Below are 16,201 nucleotides of genomic sequence, written 5' to 3'. Positions count from 1 at the left end.
AGCAAACAGTACCTCCCTGGAGGACTGTCCAATCAGAGTACAGGATCTCGCACAGCGTCGTCCAATCAACAAATAGTATCTCCTACACAGTGTTGGGCTTTTTTTATTTTAAAAACAAACAAGCAAGCCCTGTCCAGATTTTTAAAAGTAACGGAAAAGTAACGTAACGCATTACTTTCCATAAAAAGTAACTAAGTACCATAATTAGTTACTTTTTAAAGGAGTAACGCAATATTGTAATGCATTACTTTTAAAAGTAACTTTCCCCAACACTGCTCCTACACTATTTTTCATCACTTTGGTTTATCAACAAATCTTAATATAATGGATATCAAAGTGGATATAGAGATTATCTATTTTTTTAAATGATCCTATCTGTATTAATAATGTTAAATACTTTATATCGACAGTATTTACAAGTGTAAATGTCTGAAGACATCAAATTTATTTTTATTTATCATTTTTAAGTGTGTGTGTGTGCACGCGCGTGTGTAAACATTAATATTCATACATTACTATAAATACAAACCATTTAGTTTATTTCGTTTCAGAAATTATTTCAAGCAATATTTTTTCAAACGTTTGTTGTTTTGTATGTGCGATTTTTATCTAAATAGGAAAGTAGCGATTTTTCTTCTTTGGTGCTGTTTTATTAACACCTTTTTATTTTTAAATGTATCTTACTTTTTTGTTGAACCATTTTATTTTTAATTGATTTTATTTTATTGTTAAAACAATGTAAACTTGTTCATATTGTTAATTGCAACAAAAATGCAACGTTTTTCTTGTTGTTTATGTTTATATGCATATAAAAATGAAAAATAAGTTAACAGAAATGCCTGTTTACATGTACATTTCATAAATTATTTTAAGCAATAATGCTGCAACACTTTTTATTTGTAAAGTGTATCTTATTGTATATATATATATTAGTTATAAAAATATATAATAAATATATAATATAAAATATATAATATAATATTTTACATAACATTATATAATGGTGTTATATTACATTTAAAGTAATATTAGATAATATTGTTAAAGTTTATATATAATATTTATCTATGTTGTATTTATTACATATAAAACATACAATACAAAATTACAAAATAATAATAATAAATGTGCCGGATCATAATTAAATCATGTAAACTTATGCATGTTGTTCATTGTAATAATAAAAAAATTCAACATTTCTCTTGATTTTGTTCATGTATAGATAAATAAATAAATAACTTGTATGGCACACATCACCGCCCAATCATCAAACAGCTCCTCCTGTGTCACTGACCAATCAACAGGCAGCAGCGGTCAGTGACGTTCGAGCATGCGCCGGAAGTGTGGAGGAGGGCTCGGGCTGGACTCGATCGGCGGCATGACTTTCTAACTGGAGCTGCAGGCCGCGAATCGATCAGGCAAAATGCGGTTTATAGAGGCATAATAGCGGGTTTCTCTCATGACAGGACCGCACAGCTCCGCTTGAGGCCGCTGGATGGAGAAACAGCAAATATGGCGAGCTAACCGGGTGAGTTAGCGTGTGTCTGAGAGGTCAAATGAAGTGTCCTGTACATCTGCTGGGCGAGGGGAGGGACACAACAGAAGCTGCTTTTTGTTTCAGGGGGGTGTCTGGTGGTATATTGTCTTGTGTAATGCGCATGTGCAGTAGATACCATGCAGCTTCACCATGAAAAGGTCACAATGACTGATAAACATTCAGCTCTGTGTCAGAGCCAAATAACTAATGGAGGACAGAAGAAAGAGTGTCTGTTACATCTGTCACTGGCTATTTATGGTCATGCATGTCAAATATGAAAAGAGCTGCATCAAGGTAGTGTGGTCCCTCAAAATTCAGTAACATAACAATTTCTACTCTAATGCAATTCTTCCATTGACTAAATCCCAGTTGTTATAAACAGTTTTAAACAGGTTTTGTCATTAGGTTAATTCTAAATATGATGCTATAATTATATAATATAATATTATAATTATATCATATTAATATAATAATAATGGTCTCCTCTTTAAAGTTTACTTTGGCACAACAGAGGTATAATTTAAAAATAAATATTTATTAAAAACTTTAGTTTTAATTCTGACAGGTATAATCCTGAGGAATGCATGGTATTCTAGTAATTTACAGATTAATATGAAAGGATTACATTCTTTTTTAGTAATAAAATGTGTTAAATGCCAAGCCCTATTTTTCTGGTTAATTCTAAATATGCTATGAATATAATTTTCTCTTCATTAATGTTTACTTTAGAACAACAGAGAATATATATATATATATATATATATATTTTTTTTTTTCAAGAAGTATAATTCTGTGCAAAGTATGGCATTCTAGTGATTTAGAAATTAATATAAAAATTAAGATTTTAGAAACATTCTGATTTACGTGTTGTTCATGGTAACAAATATGCAATGCTTCATATAAGCACTACATTAATTTTGTGAATAAAAATGTGTTTTATTTTTTAAATGGTTGGTGGTATTTAATTTGTAATCTAATGCAATTTTGCCAAGCCTTATTATTCTGATTAATTAATTCCAAATGTGATGCTATAAATATGATTTTGAATGTTTACTTTAGAACAATAAAGATATCATTTAAAAACAAACATTTATTACAATTATTTTTACTATTATTATTATTTTGACAGGTATAATCCTGGAGAATGTGTGGCATTTTTAGAATTAGAATAATTTAAAATTAGAATTTAGAATTTTATAATTTACATTATAAAATGTAATTATTTTTATTTAGTATATTTTTATGATGGATGTTGCTTTATTTGACTTTTTATTAACACTTTTTTTTTTACTTGAAAAATTATTTTGTTTTGTGCTCAGAATGCTCACAGTAAACTTGTTCATCTTCTTCACTGTAACAGAAATCAATAAATTTATATTACTAAATAATATAATTATTAAAAATGAATATATTTTCATCCCATTAAAGTTGACTTTAATGTTTAAGATTGAAAATCTTGGTCATGGACAAGTGTTAAACAATACAATCTATACATAAACTGCATTTGAAAGGTTCATTCATATAACAAACCTTCATATAACAAAAAGAAATAAATAGATCAAATAAAGATTGTAATAAAAATGTGCATATTTCATAGATTTCAGATGTTCAATATCTGCTTTTTTGTTTACACGTGTCAAGAAATTATCTCTGCAGAGCATTTGATTATGGCATAACCCTGCAGTCACATGACCTTTGAACTCTGTACCTTCAGATCTGCAGTTTTATTTGAACTGTTGTGATTTTGTCATTTCAGGTCGAGCGGGAGCGGAGCGAGTGTGTGCGCGCGTTATTTTGTGTGTGAGGTCATCGGCCGCAATGATGCAACAGAAGCGCAACATTCAGATCATCGAGTGGGAGGATCTGGACAAGAGGAAGTTCTACTCTCTGGGCGTCTTCATGACCATGACCACACGGGCCGCCGTCTACCCGTTCACCCTGATCCGCACCAGACTGCAGGTCCAGAAGGGGAAGTCGCTCTATAACGGCACCTTCGACGCCTTCTGGAAGATTCTGAAGACCGAGGGGACGCGTGGCCTTTATCGAGGGTTCATGGTCAACACGTTCACGCTGATCTCAGGTCAGGCCTACATCACTACCTACGAGCTGGTGAGGAAACACGTGTCCTGTTATTCGTCCAGTAACACGGTCAAGTCTCTGGTGGCGGGCGGCGCGGCCTCGCTGGTGGCCCAAAGCATCACGGTGCCCATCGACGTGGTGTCCCAGCAGCTGATGGTGCAGGGTCAGGGGTGTCAGCTCACACGCTTCAAACTCAAGTCCAAGATGGTGATGGCCACGTCCAAGCACAAAGTGACGTTTGGCCAGACCAGAGACATTGTGGTACAGATTTTTCACGCGGATGGATTTCGGGGCTTTTATCGTGGATATGTGGCGTCGCTCCTCACCTACATACCCAACAGCGCCGTCTGGTGGCCGTTTTATCACTTTTATGCAGGTAAAGAAAATATGTGACCCTGGACCACAAAACCAGTCATAAGGGTCAATTTTTTGAAATTGCTGAATAAATAAGCTTTCCATTGATGTATGGTTTGTTAGGATAGGACAATATTTGGCCGAGATGCAACTATTTGAAAATCTGGAATCTGAGGGTGCAAAAAAATCTAAATATTGAGAAAATCGCCGTTAATGTTGTCCAAATGAAGTTCTTAGCAATGCATATTACTAATCAAAAATTAAATTGATATATTTACGGTAGGAAATCTACAAAATGTCTTCATGGAACATGATCTTTATTTATTATCCTAAAAGGAATATCGATAATTTTGACCCATACAATGTATTGTTGGATATTGTTACAAATATACCCCAGCGACTTAAGACTGGTTTTGTGCTCCAGAGTCACATATTTAGTGATGGAGAAAAAATTGGATCCCAACACCAAAACTGATATTAAAGCATTAATTTAGCTGAAAACCTAATTGAAAAGAAAGTGTAATTAATAATCAATGAATTAATACAATTAATTTAATAATCAGCACTCAAATAAGAGTTGTCTTTAAAAACATATAAAAAATAACCAACCATTTAAAAAATAACACATTTTTAATACTAAAAAGAATAATACTTTTTTGTTACAATGAACAACATGAACAAGTTGACATTGTTTAAGTTTTTATACAAACTTTTTAATGATACAATTATTCAGTTCATTGTTGAAATATAAACATTTAAACAGCCGTCATAAAAACTTGTTTTCATAACAGATTTATTTAAACTGAAAACAGGTTAAGTAAAATATATCCTGAATTTGTTATATTCAGTCGGCTATTTGTTTAATGTTTAATATTGAAAATCAGTATCTTTGAAAGGTAATAAAATAAATAAAATATATATTACATTAAAAATCTATATGACATTTACTATTCAAACATACATTAAATAATGACGACTGCAAGTTAGGTAAAATATATATTAAAAATGTAATATCCAGTATGTATTATAATGCATATATTTAGGACGATGCTCATCTCCAGATGACTTTTTTTCTAGCTGACTGTCGAGTTTATGGACATTGAATGGCTTTCCTGAGGTAAATGTAACGTTACGTTGTTTACAAGCTATTGACGTCTTTAAGCGGTAAAAAACACTTTAAAAAAACACTGATTGATATATTTTTCATATTTCAGTAAATTAAACTCTTTCTTTCAATATAATCTCTGATGTTCATTCATGTTTATTTTTCATACTTTAATGATCAAAAAGAGGAAGAGATGGCGGATTCACGTTCCGTGGGTCTGTGACGCCACATTAAAGTGCGGCAAAACGCCATTTGTTGTTTGAATTTTGTGATAAGATTGACAGAATTTGAAAACTCAGACATTGTTTCATATTGACACTAGTAACAAAGCACAAACAAGACAGTCAAAACGCGCCCGTGGAGAAGCGCTAATTAAACCGTGGTATCGACCAGTGATTTCGGTTCTCCAATATATTTTCGGTTGCCGAAGTTTCGGTGAACTGAAATGTTACTTGATAAACGCTCTTACTTTGTAACATAAATCCCATGGGCTCATGTGTTTCCACAGTTTTTACCTCAGAGCAGTCGCTCTATTGAACACCCCACCTTCCACATGGACCTAGAGACCTCAATCACTTCCCCACATACTGCCTTGAGTCACCTTACTGTGCTGTATTTCATTGTGTAAAATCTCATTTATCATGGTCAAGATGTCAACTACACTACCTCAGCACTTCCTGCTTAATTGCAATAATGTTAATGTAAAATTAAATAAATCGTGTTTATTTTTCGCACACATAATGTTTACATTTATGCACATCTGTTGTCTTATGTTATGTGTCCTCTGTGTACTGTGTTGTATAGCATATTGTGTATATTGTATATTACATTGTGTATAGTGTATTGGATTGTATAGCGTATTATGTATATTGTATGTTATATTGCATAATGGTAGTCTTTAGTGTATAATATGTGTGTGCAGATTATGTGTGTGCAGAAGGCACCTCCACCAGAGTATCACTGTACATGTACAGTGACAATAAAGTTCTCTCTCTCTCTCTCTCTCTCTTTGCAGAGCAGCTCTCCAGACTGGCTCCAGTGGACTGTCCGCACCTCCTCCTGCAGGCCATGGCGGGACCGATGGCTGCAGCTACAGCCTCCACCCTCACCAACCCCATGGACGTGGTCCGAGCCCGAGTACAGGTACAAACTCACCCATAACCTGCTGTAATTCATATTGTTATTTGTGACCCTGGAGCACAAAAGCAGTCATAAGTAGTCAGTACAGGTATATTTGTAGCAATAGCCAAAAATACATTGTACGGGTCAAAATTATAGATTTTTCTTTTATGCCAAAAATCATTAGGATAATAAGTAAAGATCATGTTCCATGAAGATATTTAGTAAATGTCCTAACGTAAATATATCAAAACTTAATTTTTGATTAGTAATATGCATCGCTAAGGACTTCATTTGGACTTTAAAGGCAATTTTCTCAATATATATTGATTTTTTGGCACCCTCAGATTCCAGATTTTCACATAGTTGTATCTCAGCCAAACCATAAATCAATGGAAAGCTTATTCATTCAGCTTTCAGATGATGTATAAATCTCAATTTTGAAAAATTGACACTTAAGACTGGTTTTGTGCTCCAGGGTCACATTTAAGTATATTGTTTAAATCTTTAAAGGCAGTAAGATGTTTTTTAAAAAAAATGTTTTTGAAAGAAGTTACTTATGCTCTACAATACTGCTTTATGTGATCAAACGTACAGTAAAAACAGTAATATTGTGAATTGTTATTGCAATTTAAAATGTATTTTTTAAATCTAATAAAGTTATTCCTGTGATGGCAAAGCTGAATGACCTTTTTTCTTCTTCAGTGTCACATGATAATTTAGAAGTCATTCTAATATGCTGATTTGCTGCTCAAGAAACATTTTGTATTATTTCAGGATTTTTTTTTTTTTTTGATGAATAAAAAGTTCAAATGAACAGCATATTTGAAACAGAAATATTCTGCAAAATTATAATGTACAATCCTTGCTAAATAAAAGTATTAATTTCTTTCCCAAAAAAGTCTTACTCACACCAAACCTCTGAATAATAGCATATAAAAAGGTCATATTCTTTATTTTTATTTATTTATTTGACATAATTTTAAAATGTTTAAAATATATTTATTTAAATCAGGGTTGTTATTATAGTTACACTATACGTGAAACATTATTTGAAATGAAAGATATAAAAATAAAATATAAAAACTTGCAACATTTCTCATTTAGTATTTTCTATTTCTTCTACTATTTTCTTCTCATTTATATTTAGTTTAACTTGAAGTACTAAAATAACTAAAACCACAAACTAAAGCTAATAAATGAATTCAAATTAAACTATTATAGACATATAAAAAAACGAATGAAAATGGCAAAAACATTAAATTACGAAAACGTTCATTAAAAGAGAAAACAGAAAATATAACAATTTATTTTAAAAAATATTGACAAAAAACTAGCAGTATATCAATAATGCAAAATAACAGATTTGTTTTAATAGATTTATTAACGTAGTTAACATATATGGATTATTTATTTTTATAAATTTTAATGTAACTTTAAGACTTCTATGTGTAAATAACCTCTATGTACTGATGAGGTTAACTTAAAGATAAAGTAGATAAGATGTTGCTTGATAGTAATTGTATGTTAATGTGCTCATAACCACGATCATTTCTGAATGAGACATTTTTGCTATACTTACAATTCATCGCACTTATATTTCAAAAGAGCAAAACGGTTCTTGTGTTGATATGGCTCATTAAAATGATTTGTCATTATTGTACATTATTACTATAGATTTAAGCTTTGTGAGTTAATGCACTGTGTGTGTGTTTGCAGGTCGAAGGTCGTTCGTCTGTGATGGAGACGTTTAAGCAGCTCCTGGCTGAAGAGGGCATGTGGGGTCTCACCAAGGGTCTGTCTGCACGCATCATTTCCTCCATGCCCACGTCGGTCATGATCGTCATCGGTTACGAGACACTAAAGAGATTCAGTCTGCGGCCTGAACTGGTGGACAGCAGACACTGGTGAAAACGCACATACCTCAGCCTTTTATTATTTTCACGTTTTATAAGGACCAGGCAATAATTGGCGCTCAAATGTGAACTTCTATTTCCTCTCTCCCTTTTTTGTGGATTTTGTATATTTTGTAACCTGTGAACTCAAACTAGTATTTTGTAATGAGACGTCATGGAACACTCGCCTGGAATATGAGATTTTGAAGTGAAAATCATTTTGAAATGGTGACACTTTCTTGTGAATCTCGTGCAGTGCTCTTCACTTCATCTGACAGGAAGTGAGATCATCACATCTGTTACATGGTAGGAAGAATGAGAACATGTATGGCTTTTCACACTTGAAACCCTGGGTCGTTTTTAACCCTAGCAAATAGTCAGTTTTGTCTTATGTATTAATATTATGTCTTTATGTCATAATATTAATATTATGTCTTATTTAATTATTAATATTGATTGGATAAGTGCTCTCAGTCTTCTGAAACACAAATATTGTCTAATTTAATATTCCAGTTTGATATTTTTAAACACATTTTTATGACTTTTCACGTGCATATTAAACCTCATGTCTCTGTGCTCATGCATATTTAATGAGGCCAGAATTGACTAAACATGTGACTAGCATTTCCATGGTCATGAAAATCTGGAAATATCAGTGCATATTAAAGGCAATTAATTTAGAAATTCAGATTTGGAAAGCTTATAAAAATGTTTATGGTGAATACAAATTTACTAATTATATATTAAGCTCAGGTCTTAAATATTTAAATAGGCTCTTCAAATTAGGAAATTATTGTTAAAATCTTCATCCGTTGATCAAAAACAACTGTAAACACGTGTAAATAAATTTTAAAAGTGGCCTTTAACCAGGGTTAAACGTTATGTGAAAAGCCTTGTGAGAAAAGTTCAAAAGAATCATGTTCTCTTGAATGATATTTCAGTCTGATTGAATCTTCTTTGGATTGTCATATTTTGTGTTTGTATCATGCCTTGTCTTTAACCGTCAGCAAACAGCGTTTTGGGGCCAAAGCTTTTACAGTTCAAATGTTTTATAAATGTGCTTCATATTTTAAAAATAACTGCCGTAGTCGTTTTTTGTACGGTGGCCGAGACGTGCAAAACAAATCACAATTATGAAAACAAAATAACAAATTACAAACGCAAATCTAAAAAACAAAATAACAATTCACAAAACACAACAACAATTCCGAAAACATTATAACAAGTCAGAAAACACAACGACAAATCAGACAAACCCGACCCTTTTCACAAGACTGTGTCTATGGAGTGACGGTAAATTTGACATAGCTCTGTCTTCTGACCGTTATCAGTATCTCTTAATTTTTTTCTCTTTTTATAAGTCGTGAAAACACTATCATGGGTTTTTCTTTTGCTACTTGAGCAAATGGGAATGCAAAAAAAAAAAAAAAAACAGGCAGAGGTGTGTTAAAAATGCATTATTTTTTTGTGGGGCGGAACGAATTTAAAGGTGAGAATATAAATACAAAATATTAAGAGTTTTTTTATGAAAATTAAACGAATTGAATTATATCCAACAGCATTAAGACAGTTCAAAAGTAGAAAACGGCCATATTGAACATGCAAATTGATTCTCTGCCAGTAGGAGGCGCTTTTGGAACAGTTTCCCTCGTAACAGCTGTACACAAAAGCTGCGCGGCTCTCATAAATGCTACTTTATCAGGCAGTGTTCAGGCATTATAATTGAGATGAGATGAAAATGACATCAAACGTTTGAGAAACACCCTCTTTTTGGTCCGCAGAGACCTATACTTGGATTTGTCATTGTGTTTTCTGACTTGGTACTTTGTTTTCGGATTTGTCATTGTTTTTTCTGAATTGTTATTTTGTTTTGTAGATTTGCATTTGTTATTTTCTTTTCAGATTTGTCATTGTGTTTTCTGACTTATGTTTTCAGAATTGTTGTGTTTTCTGAATTATTTTGTTTTGTAGATTTGCGTTTGTAATTTATTTTGTTTTCAGAATTGTGATTTGTATTGCACTTCTTGGTCACCGTATTTTTGTCTAAAAGATTGTTTCTAACTGGAACTGTGTGTCACATTGGAGAGTGAATTAAATGAACCACAAGAGAATGAAACAGTTTGTGATTTTTTTTTTTTTTTTTGCTAGTGCTGCTTATGTGCTCTCCAAAGGGTTCAACATTCAAACAAGTTCTGCTTTGGATCTTTATGTATCATAATTCATTTTTACACATGTTTGCTATAATACAGACCAAACCAAGGACTCTGAATTGGCACAGTAACATTTAGTGTCCTGTAGAGGGCAGACAGCGCTCAGTTTTGTGAAAAAGCTGGGAAGATCAGGGAATTTAATGTTTTTTAAGTAATGAAACTCTATAATGAATATAAATTTCATAATAAAATACGTATCCTACTAAAAATGTCACGCAACATAATTGTTCAAAATGAATGTGTGAATCCTAAACAAGACAAACGGCAACAACTAAAAAAAGAAAACTAGAAAAAAAAAAGACATTTATTTGTATCGCCATATACAGATGTTGAAGTTGCCAATGAAATAAAAAAAATCATTTGCATGTATGCTGTGGTCTTGAGAGGCTCACATGGGACAGTCGTAAACATGGATGGCTCTGTCATCACCCGCAGACACGATTTTAGAGCCTGTGGGGTTGTACTTCACACTCCAAACCTGCAAATACACACACATTTGAACATAAGCATGCCCTAAAAAATACAGTAAAATTGTGAAATATTACGATTCAAAATAACTTTTTTCTATTGTAATATATTTTAAAATGTAATTTATTCCTGTGATGCAAAGCTGAATTTCCATCATCATTACTCCAGTCTTCAGAGTCGCATTCTAATAGTCGCTTCTCAAGTAACATCAACATCATCAATGTTGAAAACAGTTGTGCTGCTTTATATTTTTGTGGAAACATCTCTCACCTGGTCCTGATGATCAAAGAATGTGTTCACACACGATCTGCTGCTCGTGTCCCACACTTTTACACTCTTATCAGACGAACTAAAAAGAAACAACAGTTAAGAACACAAACTACATTTTACATTTCCATTCATCTGAAGTGCATCAACTCTTGCCTGGACACAAAGTGTGTGTCGTCAGGTGAAAAGGCCACATTTAGCACCCAGGATGCATGACCGCTGAGAGTGCCGGCCAGGTTAGCGTGCTGCCTGTGAGACACACACACACACAATCAGACCATGAGATTCAAATGTGTTAGGAGGCAAAAGATGCACGCAAGTTTGCAACTTACACGTCATAAATCTTGATGTAGCCGTCGTCTGATGCGGTTACCAGCAGCTGAGAGTCTGGAGAGAAAGTCAGAGACCTGATAGGCATCGCATGCCCTGAAAAGAAAAAAGAAGAAGCATGCCTTACATTAATCCCACAATTTGGCTACTGTACCTTTAAGATGTCTGTATGTAAATAGTGTAGCATAAACAGCAATAAAGCAGTACATTATACATTACTGGTCAAAAGTTTGGAATAATTATGATTTTATGTTTTTGAAAGAAAATCTCTTATGCTGATCAAGGCTGCATTTATATGATCAAAGATAGTGAAACTGAAAAATATTACAATTTAAAATAGCTGTTTTCTATTGTAATATATTTTAAAATGTAATTCGCAAAGCTGAGTTTTCAGCATCCTTACTCCAGTTTTCAGTGTCACATGATCCTTCAGAAATCATTATCATATGCTGGTTTGCTGCTTTCAGAAATAACATTTCTGAATCTGATTTTTTTTTTTTGGTGAAAGCTGCGATACACATACCATTCAAAATTTTGGGGTGAGTAAAAAAAAAAAAAAAAAGATTTTATTTAGCAAGGACAAATGAAATTGATCAAAAGTGACAGTAAAGACTTAAAATGTTACAAAAAGATTTATATTTCAAATAAATGCTATTATTTTGAACTTTCTATTCATCAAAGAATCCTGAAAAATGTATTTTTTGCCATCACAGGAATAAATTACATTTTAAAATATATTGAAATCAAGTAAAATAAAGTGTAATAATATTTTAAACGATAAAAAAAAAAAAAAAATCATAATTATTCCAAACTTTTGACCGCCAGTGCAATACAATAAAAACTGAACTACATCTAACATTCAACATTATTTCCAGCTGTACTTGCTGGAGCAAATGAAAGGGATGAGTGAGTGATGGAGGGACGCAGGAAGACAACGAGGAAAAATGGAGTCGCTCGGTGACAGGAGCCGAGGTTTACGACCCTTGAGGGGCGGCCAGAGACGCAAACAGGTTTTTCCACCGCATTCACGTTACCCATAATCACCCTAAATGCATCTAGCAGACTAACGTCTACAGAGCATTTTAATAGAGGAAACTAAAGACGGCTTGAATCATGTGGGAGGTGATTTTCACCTTCCAGCGTGTGCAGGAGTTTCCCAGTCGCAATATCAAAGATATTAATGATTCCGTCTATAGCACCGCTGGCTAAGTACTTTCCATCTGGACTCTAGAGAGAGAGAGAGAGAGAGAGACAATTATTAGGGTCTGGAAAACTTTATATTGTATGGAAAATCAGCGTTAGACTGTCATTTGTGAAATCAGTTCCTTTTTAAACACTGAAGCTGACTGTTACACTGGTACTTATTTACATGCTACCCACTATTTTTAACCAATACATATTTATGATTTTTTTTTTTCAATACTTCATATGTGGTTTGATTACTGGATTAGCAAATACACTCAAAAAGCAGTATGGAAAATCAGCGTTAGACTGTCATTTGTGAAATCAGTTCCTTTTTAAACACTGAAGCTGACTGTTACACTGGTACTTATTTACATGCTACCCACTATTTTTAACCAATACATATTTATGATTTTTTTTTTCAATACTTCATATGTGGTTTGATTACTGGATTAGCAAATACACTCAAAAAGCGGATTGTTGCTGACCAAATATTTTAGAGCGGAGCATGACAAAAACATTTAGGTTCAATATAGGCTTTTTAAAAATGTTTTCATTTAATTCATTGGATTCATTTATTATTAAACCTTGTTATTTAGCATTTCAGCGAGACAGGAAATTAAACTTTTTGTACATGATGAACAAGAACATATTCTAAAGAAACAAACAAATACAATAATTATTTTTCCCAAATGAAAATGCGATATACACTAGATTTGAAAGGTTTGGAGTTCGTAAGATTTTTTTCTTTGAAAGGAATTATTTTTATTCTGCAAGGATACATTAAATTGATCTAAAGTGACAGTAAAGACAATTATAATGTTACAAAAGATTTCAAATAAATGCTGTTTTTAAAACGTTCTATTTATCATAAAATTCTCAAAAAGAAAAAGAAAACAGTTTCCACAAAAATATTAAGCAGCACAATGATTTTCAACAATGATAATAATCAGAAATGTTCAATGAGCACTAAATCAGCATATTAGAATTATTTCTGAAGGATCATGTGACACTGAAGACCGGAGCAAAATTCAGCTTTGCATGTCCAGCGAGTGCTCCTTTTTCCCACTTTCCACGCCGAAGATGTTGACCTTCCCTAGATGGCTGCCGGTGGCGATGTATTTGGAGTCAGGAGAAAAAGCGACCGTCCAGGCATCAACTGCAAACAGTATACGAAAGAGTTCAGTGTTATTTCAGTATATTTAAATACGATTATATTTTCTGATAATATTTTGTTTTTGCTATTATGTTTTCATTCATTTTTTTATTTAACTACGTTTTAGCATTTTTTTTCTCTTAGACATTTTTTTTTTTTTAAATGTCTACAGAGTTTTTCTATTATTAGGTTTCAATTTATTTCGTTTTAGTTATTTTACTACTTTAACTTGTAGTTATGTGTTTTGTATTTTTAACTTCAAGTAATAGTGTGATATGGTTTTACTTTTAATTTCAGTGAACAATAATAACCCTGCATCAGACTCGCAAACAAACGATAGATTAATAGACAAACAAATAAGCAAGCAAGCAGCTCACCAGGGCCTGCGTCCATGGACTTGATCTGTTTGCCCGTCTCCAGATCCCAGAGCCGAATGTGAGCGTCTAGAGAGCTGGAGGCGGCGATCGCTCCGTTCTGACTGATGTCCACCGACACCACACCCAGCTGGTGACCCTCCAGAGTCCACTGCAGCTCCAGCTTCTCATCCGACCTGCGAGCCATCAGAACAAGTGGCGTATGTTCAGACACAAACACTTTTTTAATCAATAATTGTATTGCACTTCATTCATTGATTTACCATTTCCACACTTTCACCAGGTCGTCCAAAGAGCCGGTCACAACGGTTTCTGACCCGTCCTTCTCGCTGCGACCCCATGCTGCGGTCCAGATGGCGTCTTCATGAGCTGCAGAGAAACAGAGATTTATTGGCTGTGCCCAAATATGCTGCCTAGATAGACAGCTCACTAGATTTTGGGCTCTAAATCAGAACAGGTAACTAAGTGTGTGTGTACTCACCATGCTCCTGCTTGAATAGTATACTGTACTAAAATCAGAACAATGAACATGTTTATATCACACTCAATCATTATTCTGCTCACCATATATACAGTAAGACAGAAAACATGCAAGAGTTTGTTCATATTAGAGCTTAACTTACCTGTGTGCTCATAGTCTCCGTATCAAAATCTGTTTGTAATGGAAACGAGCTCCTTTGTGTTTCTAAGCGCGTGTGTGAGCTGGATTATGAGTTATTCTGATGAGTTTATAAACTCACTTCATGCAAAACTGCTAGCGTAGCTTAGCTTCTGACTAAATAAACTGCCTCTGTAAGGCTTCGACGCGTCCTGAAGAGGTTTTAGCGCGTTCGCGGTGAAATCAGCTAATCCTTAAGATTTGTTACATACATGCGATAAAGAATCAAAGCGCTTTGTTAACTATAATAAACACCCGCACTGATGCTGCCTAGAAAGCCGCCATGACACCTGCGCGCAAAGTACCATGGGAACGATCGCCTGACTCCGCCCTCCCTGTGCTGGCTTTCAAAAAGTGCATGTTACAATTATCAAAGCATTGATACAAATGACAGATGCCATTGATAGTAATCAAATAGTAGTAGTATAATAATAATACATTTAATTATAAATAAATAAAAAATGGTAAGTATAAATCAATTAAAAAAGAATTTAAATAAAAACAAATAAATTCAAATATAATAAATAATACATTTTTAAATACATAAATAAAAACTAAATAAATGCTAACTACAATAAATCTACACAATATTATGAATAATCAGTACAGTGATAGTAATCGTACCAGTATTTAAAAAAACAAACAAAGCAAAATGAGTGATAATAATATAATAAATGTATTTATTATTTATTAAATAAATAAATAAACAAACAAACAATATTATCAAAGCATCCATACAAATAACAGGTACTAGTGATAGTAATGAAATAACAGTACCAATAAAAACACATAAATGATCATATAATAATAAATAATGTATTTATAAATAAATAAAATAAATAAATATGTATAATAAATGTAAAATAAATACACGAAAATAGAATAATAATATATCTTTATTAAATGGATGGATGGATGGATAGACAGATAGTTAATAAATCATTAATAAAAAATAACAGGTGCCAATGATAATAATAGTCTATAGTACCAGTATAAAAAATAAAAAAATCTAAACACAATACAATATTGTTAAAGCATGAATACAAATAACAGGTAGCACTGATAGTAATAAACTAATACTATCAATATTTAAAATTAAAATAAATATAATAATAAACAAGAAATGTATGAATCATTTACAAAATTAAATAAATTCTAACTATAATACAATTAAATATTAAAACGAAAACAAAATAATTATTTAGTTTGTTTTATTGGCATGGCTTGATTTATTGGATTGACCTTTTTTATTGCTTTGTATTCGGTAGTTATTGTCAGAGTTTCTAAAATAAGATATTTTAAAATGGATATTTGTTCTATTTTTATGCCAACTTAAAAATAATTCCTTTCTGCTGCTACAGTGTTGAGGCACTTGAAGTGAGTCAGAACAGAAAAGCAGAAGACAATTAAACACAGACTAAATCTCTGCCAGATGAGATTTCTCTCCATACTGCAGCATTTGATTAC

The 16,201-nt window shown here is 32.8% G+C and overlaps 1 protein-coding gene and 1 pseudogene across 2 annotated transcripts; one reads left to right on the top strand and one right to left on the bottom strand.

Annotated features, from left to right (window-relative positions):
• Positions 1-1,312: 1,312 nt before the first annotated feature.
• On the top strand, positions 1,313-8,458 carry LOC107727505 (solute carrier family 25 member 44-like). 2 transcript variants are annotated; one of them, XM_016537387.1, is made up of 4 exons: positions 1,313-1,528; positions 3,294-3,992; positions 6,096-6,218; positions 7,914-8,024. In XM_016537387.1, exons 2-4 carry the CDS (start codon positions 3,356-3,358, stop codon positions 7,946-7,948), a joined length of 795 nt encoding a protein of 264 aa, XP_016392873.1. In that variant the 5' UTR covers positions 1,313-1,528; positions 3,294-3,355; the 3' UTR covers positions 7,949-8,024. The 2 variants fall into 2 exon arrangements, with proteins under 2 accessions (XP_016392873.1, XP_016392866.1); XM_016537380.1 differs by having other exon boundaries at positions 1,316-1,528; positions 6,091-6,218; positions 7,914-8,458.
• A 2,131-nt stretch (positions 8,459-10,589) lies between these two features.
• LOC107727526 (WD repeat-containing protein 61-like) lies at positions 10,590-15,064 on the bottom strand (annotated as a pseudogene).
• Positions 15,065-16,201: the final 1,137 nt, after the last annotated feature.

This window comes from Sinocyclocheilus rhinocerous, unplaced genomic scaffold (genome assembly GCF_001515625.1).
Source record: "Sinocyclocheilus rhinocerous isolate Xijiao unplaced genomic scaffold, SAMN03320098_v1.1 scaffold1605, whole genome shotgun sequence".
Classification (NCBI taxonomy): domain Eukaryota; kingdom Metazoa; phylum Chordata; class Actinopteri; order Cypriniformes; family Cyprinidae; genus Sinocyclocheilus; species Sinocyclocheilus rhinocerous.
The sequence above is the reverse complement of the archived record's forward strand: the minus strand, read 5'-3'. Positions and strand labels throughout refer to the sequence as shown.

Excerpts from the sequence above, each read along its gene's own strand:
- LOC107727505 (XM_016537380.1), top strand. The coding sequence starts at position 3,356 with ATGATGCAACAGAAGCGCAACATTCAGATCATCGAGTGGGAGGATCTG. Across the intron at positions 3,993-6,090 it reads GTTTTATCACTTTTATGCAG|AGCAGCTCTCCAGACTGGCT; the intron begins GTAAAGAAAATA and ends CTCTCTTTGCAG. Across the intron at positions 6,219-7,913 it reads TGGTCCGAGCCCGAGTACAG|GTCGAAGGTCGTTCGTCTGT; the intron begins GTACAAACTCAC and ends GTGTGTTTGCAG.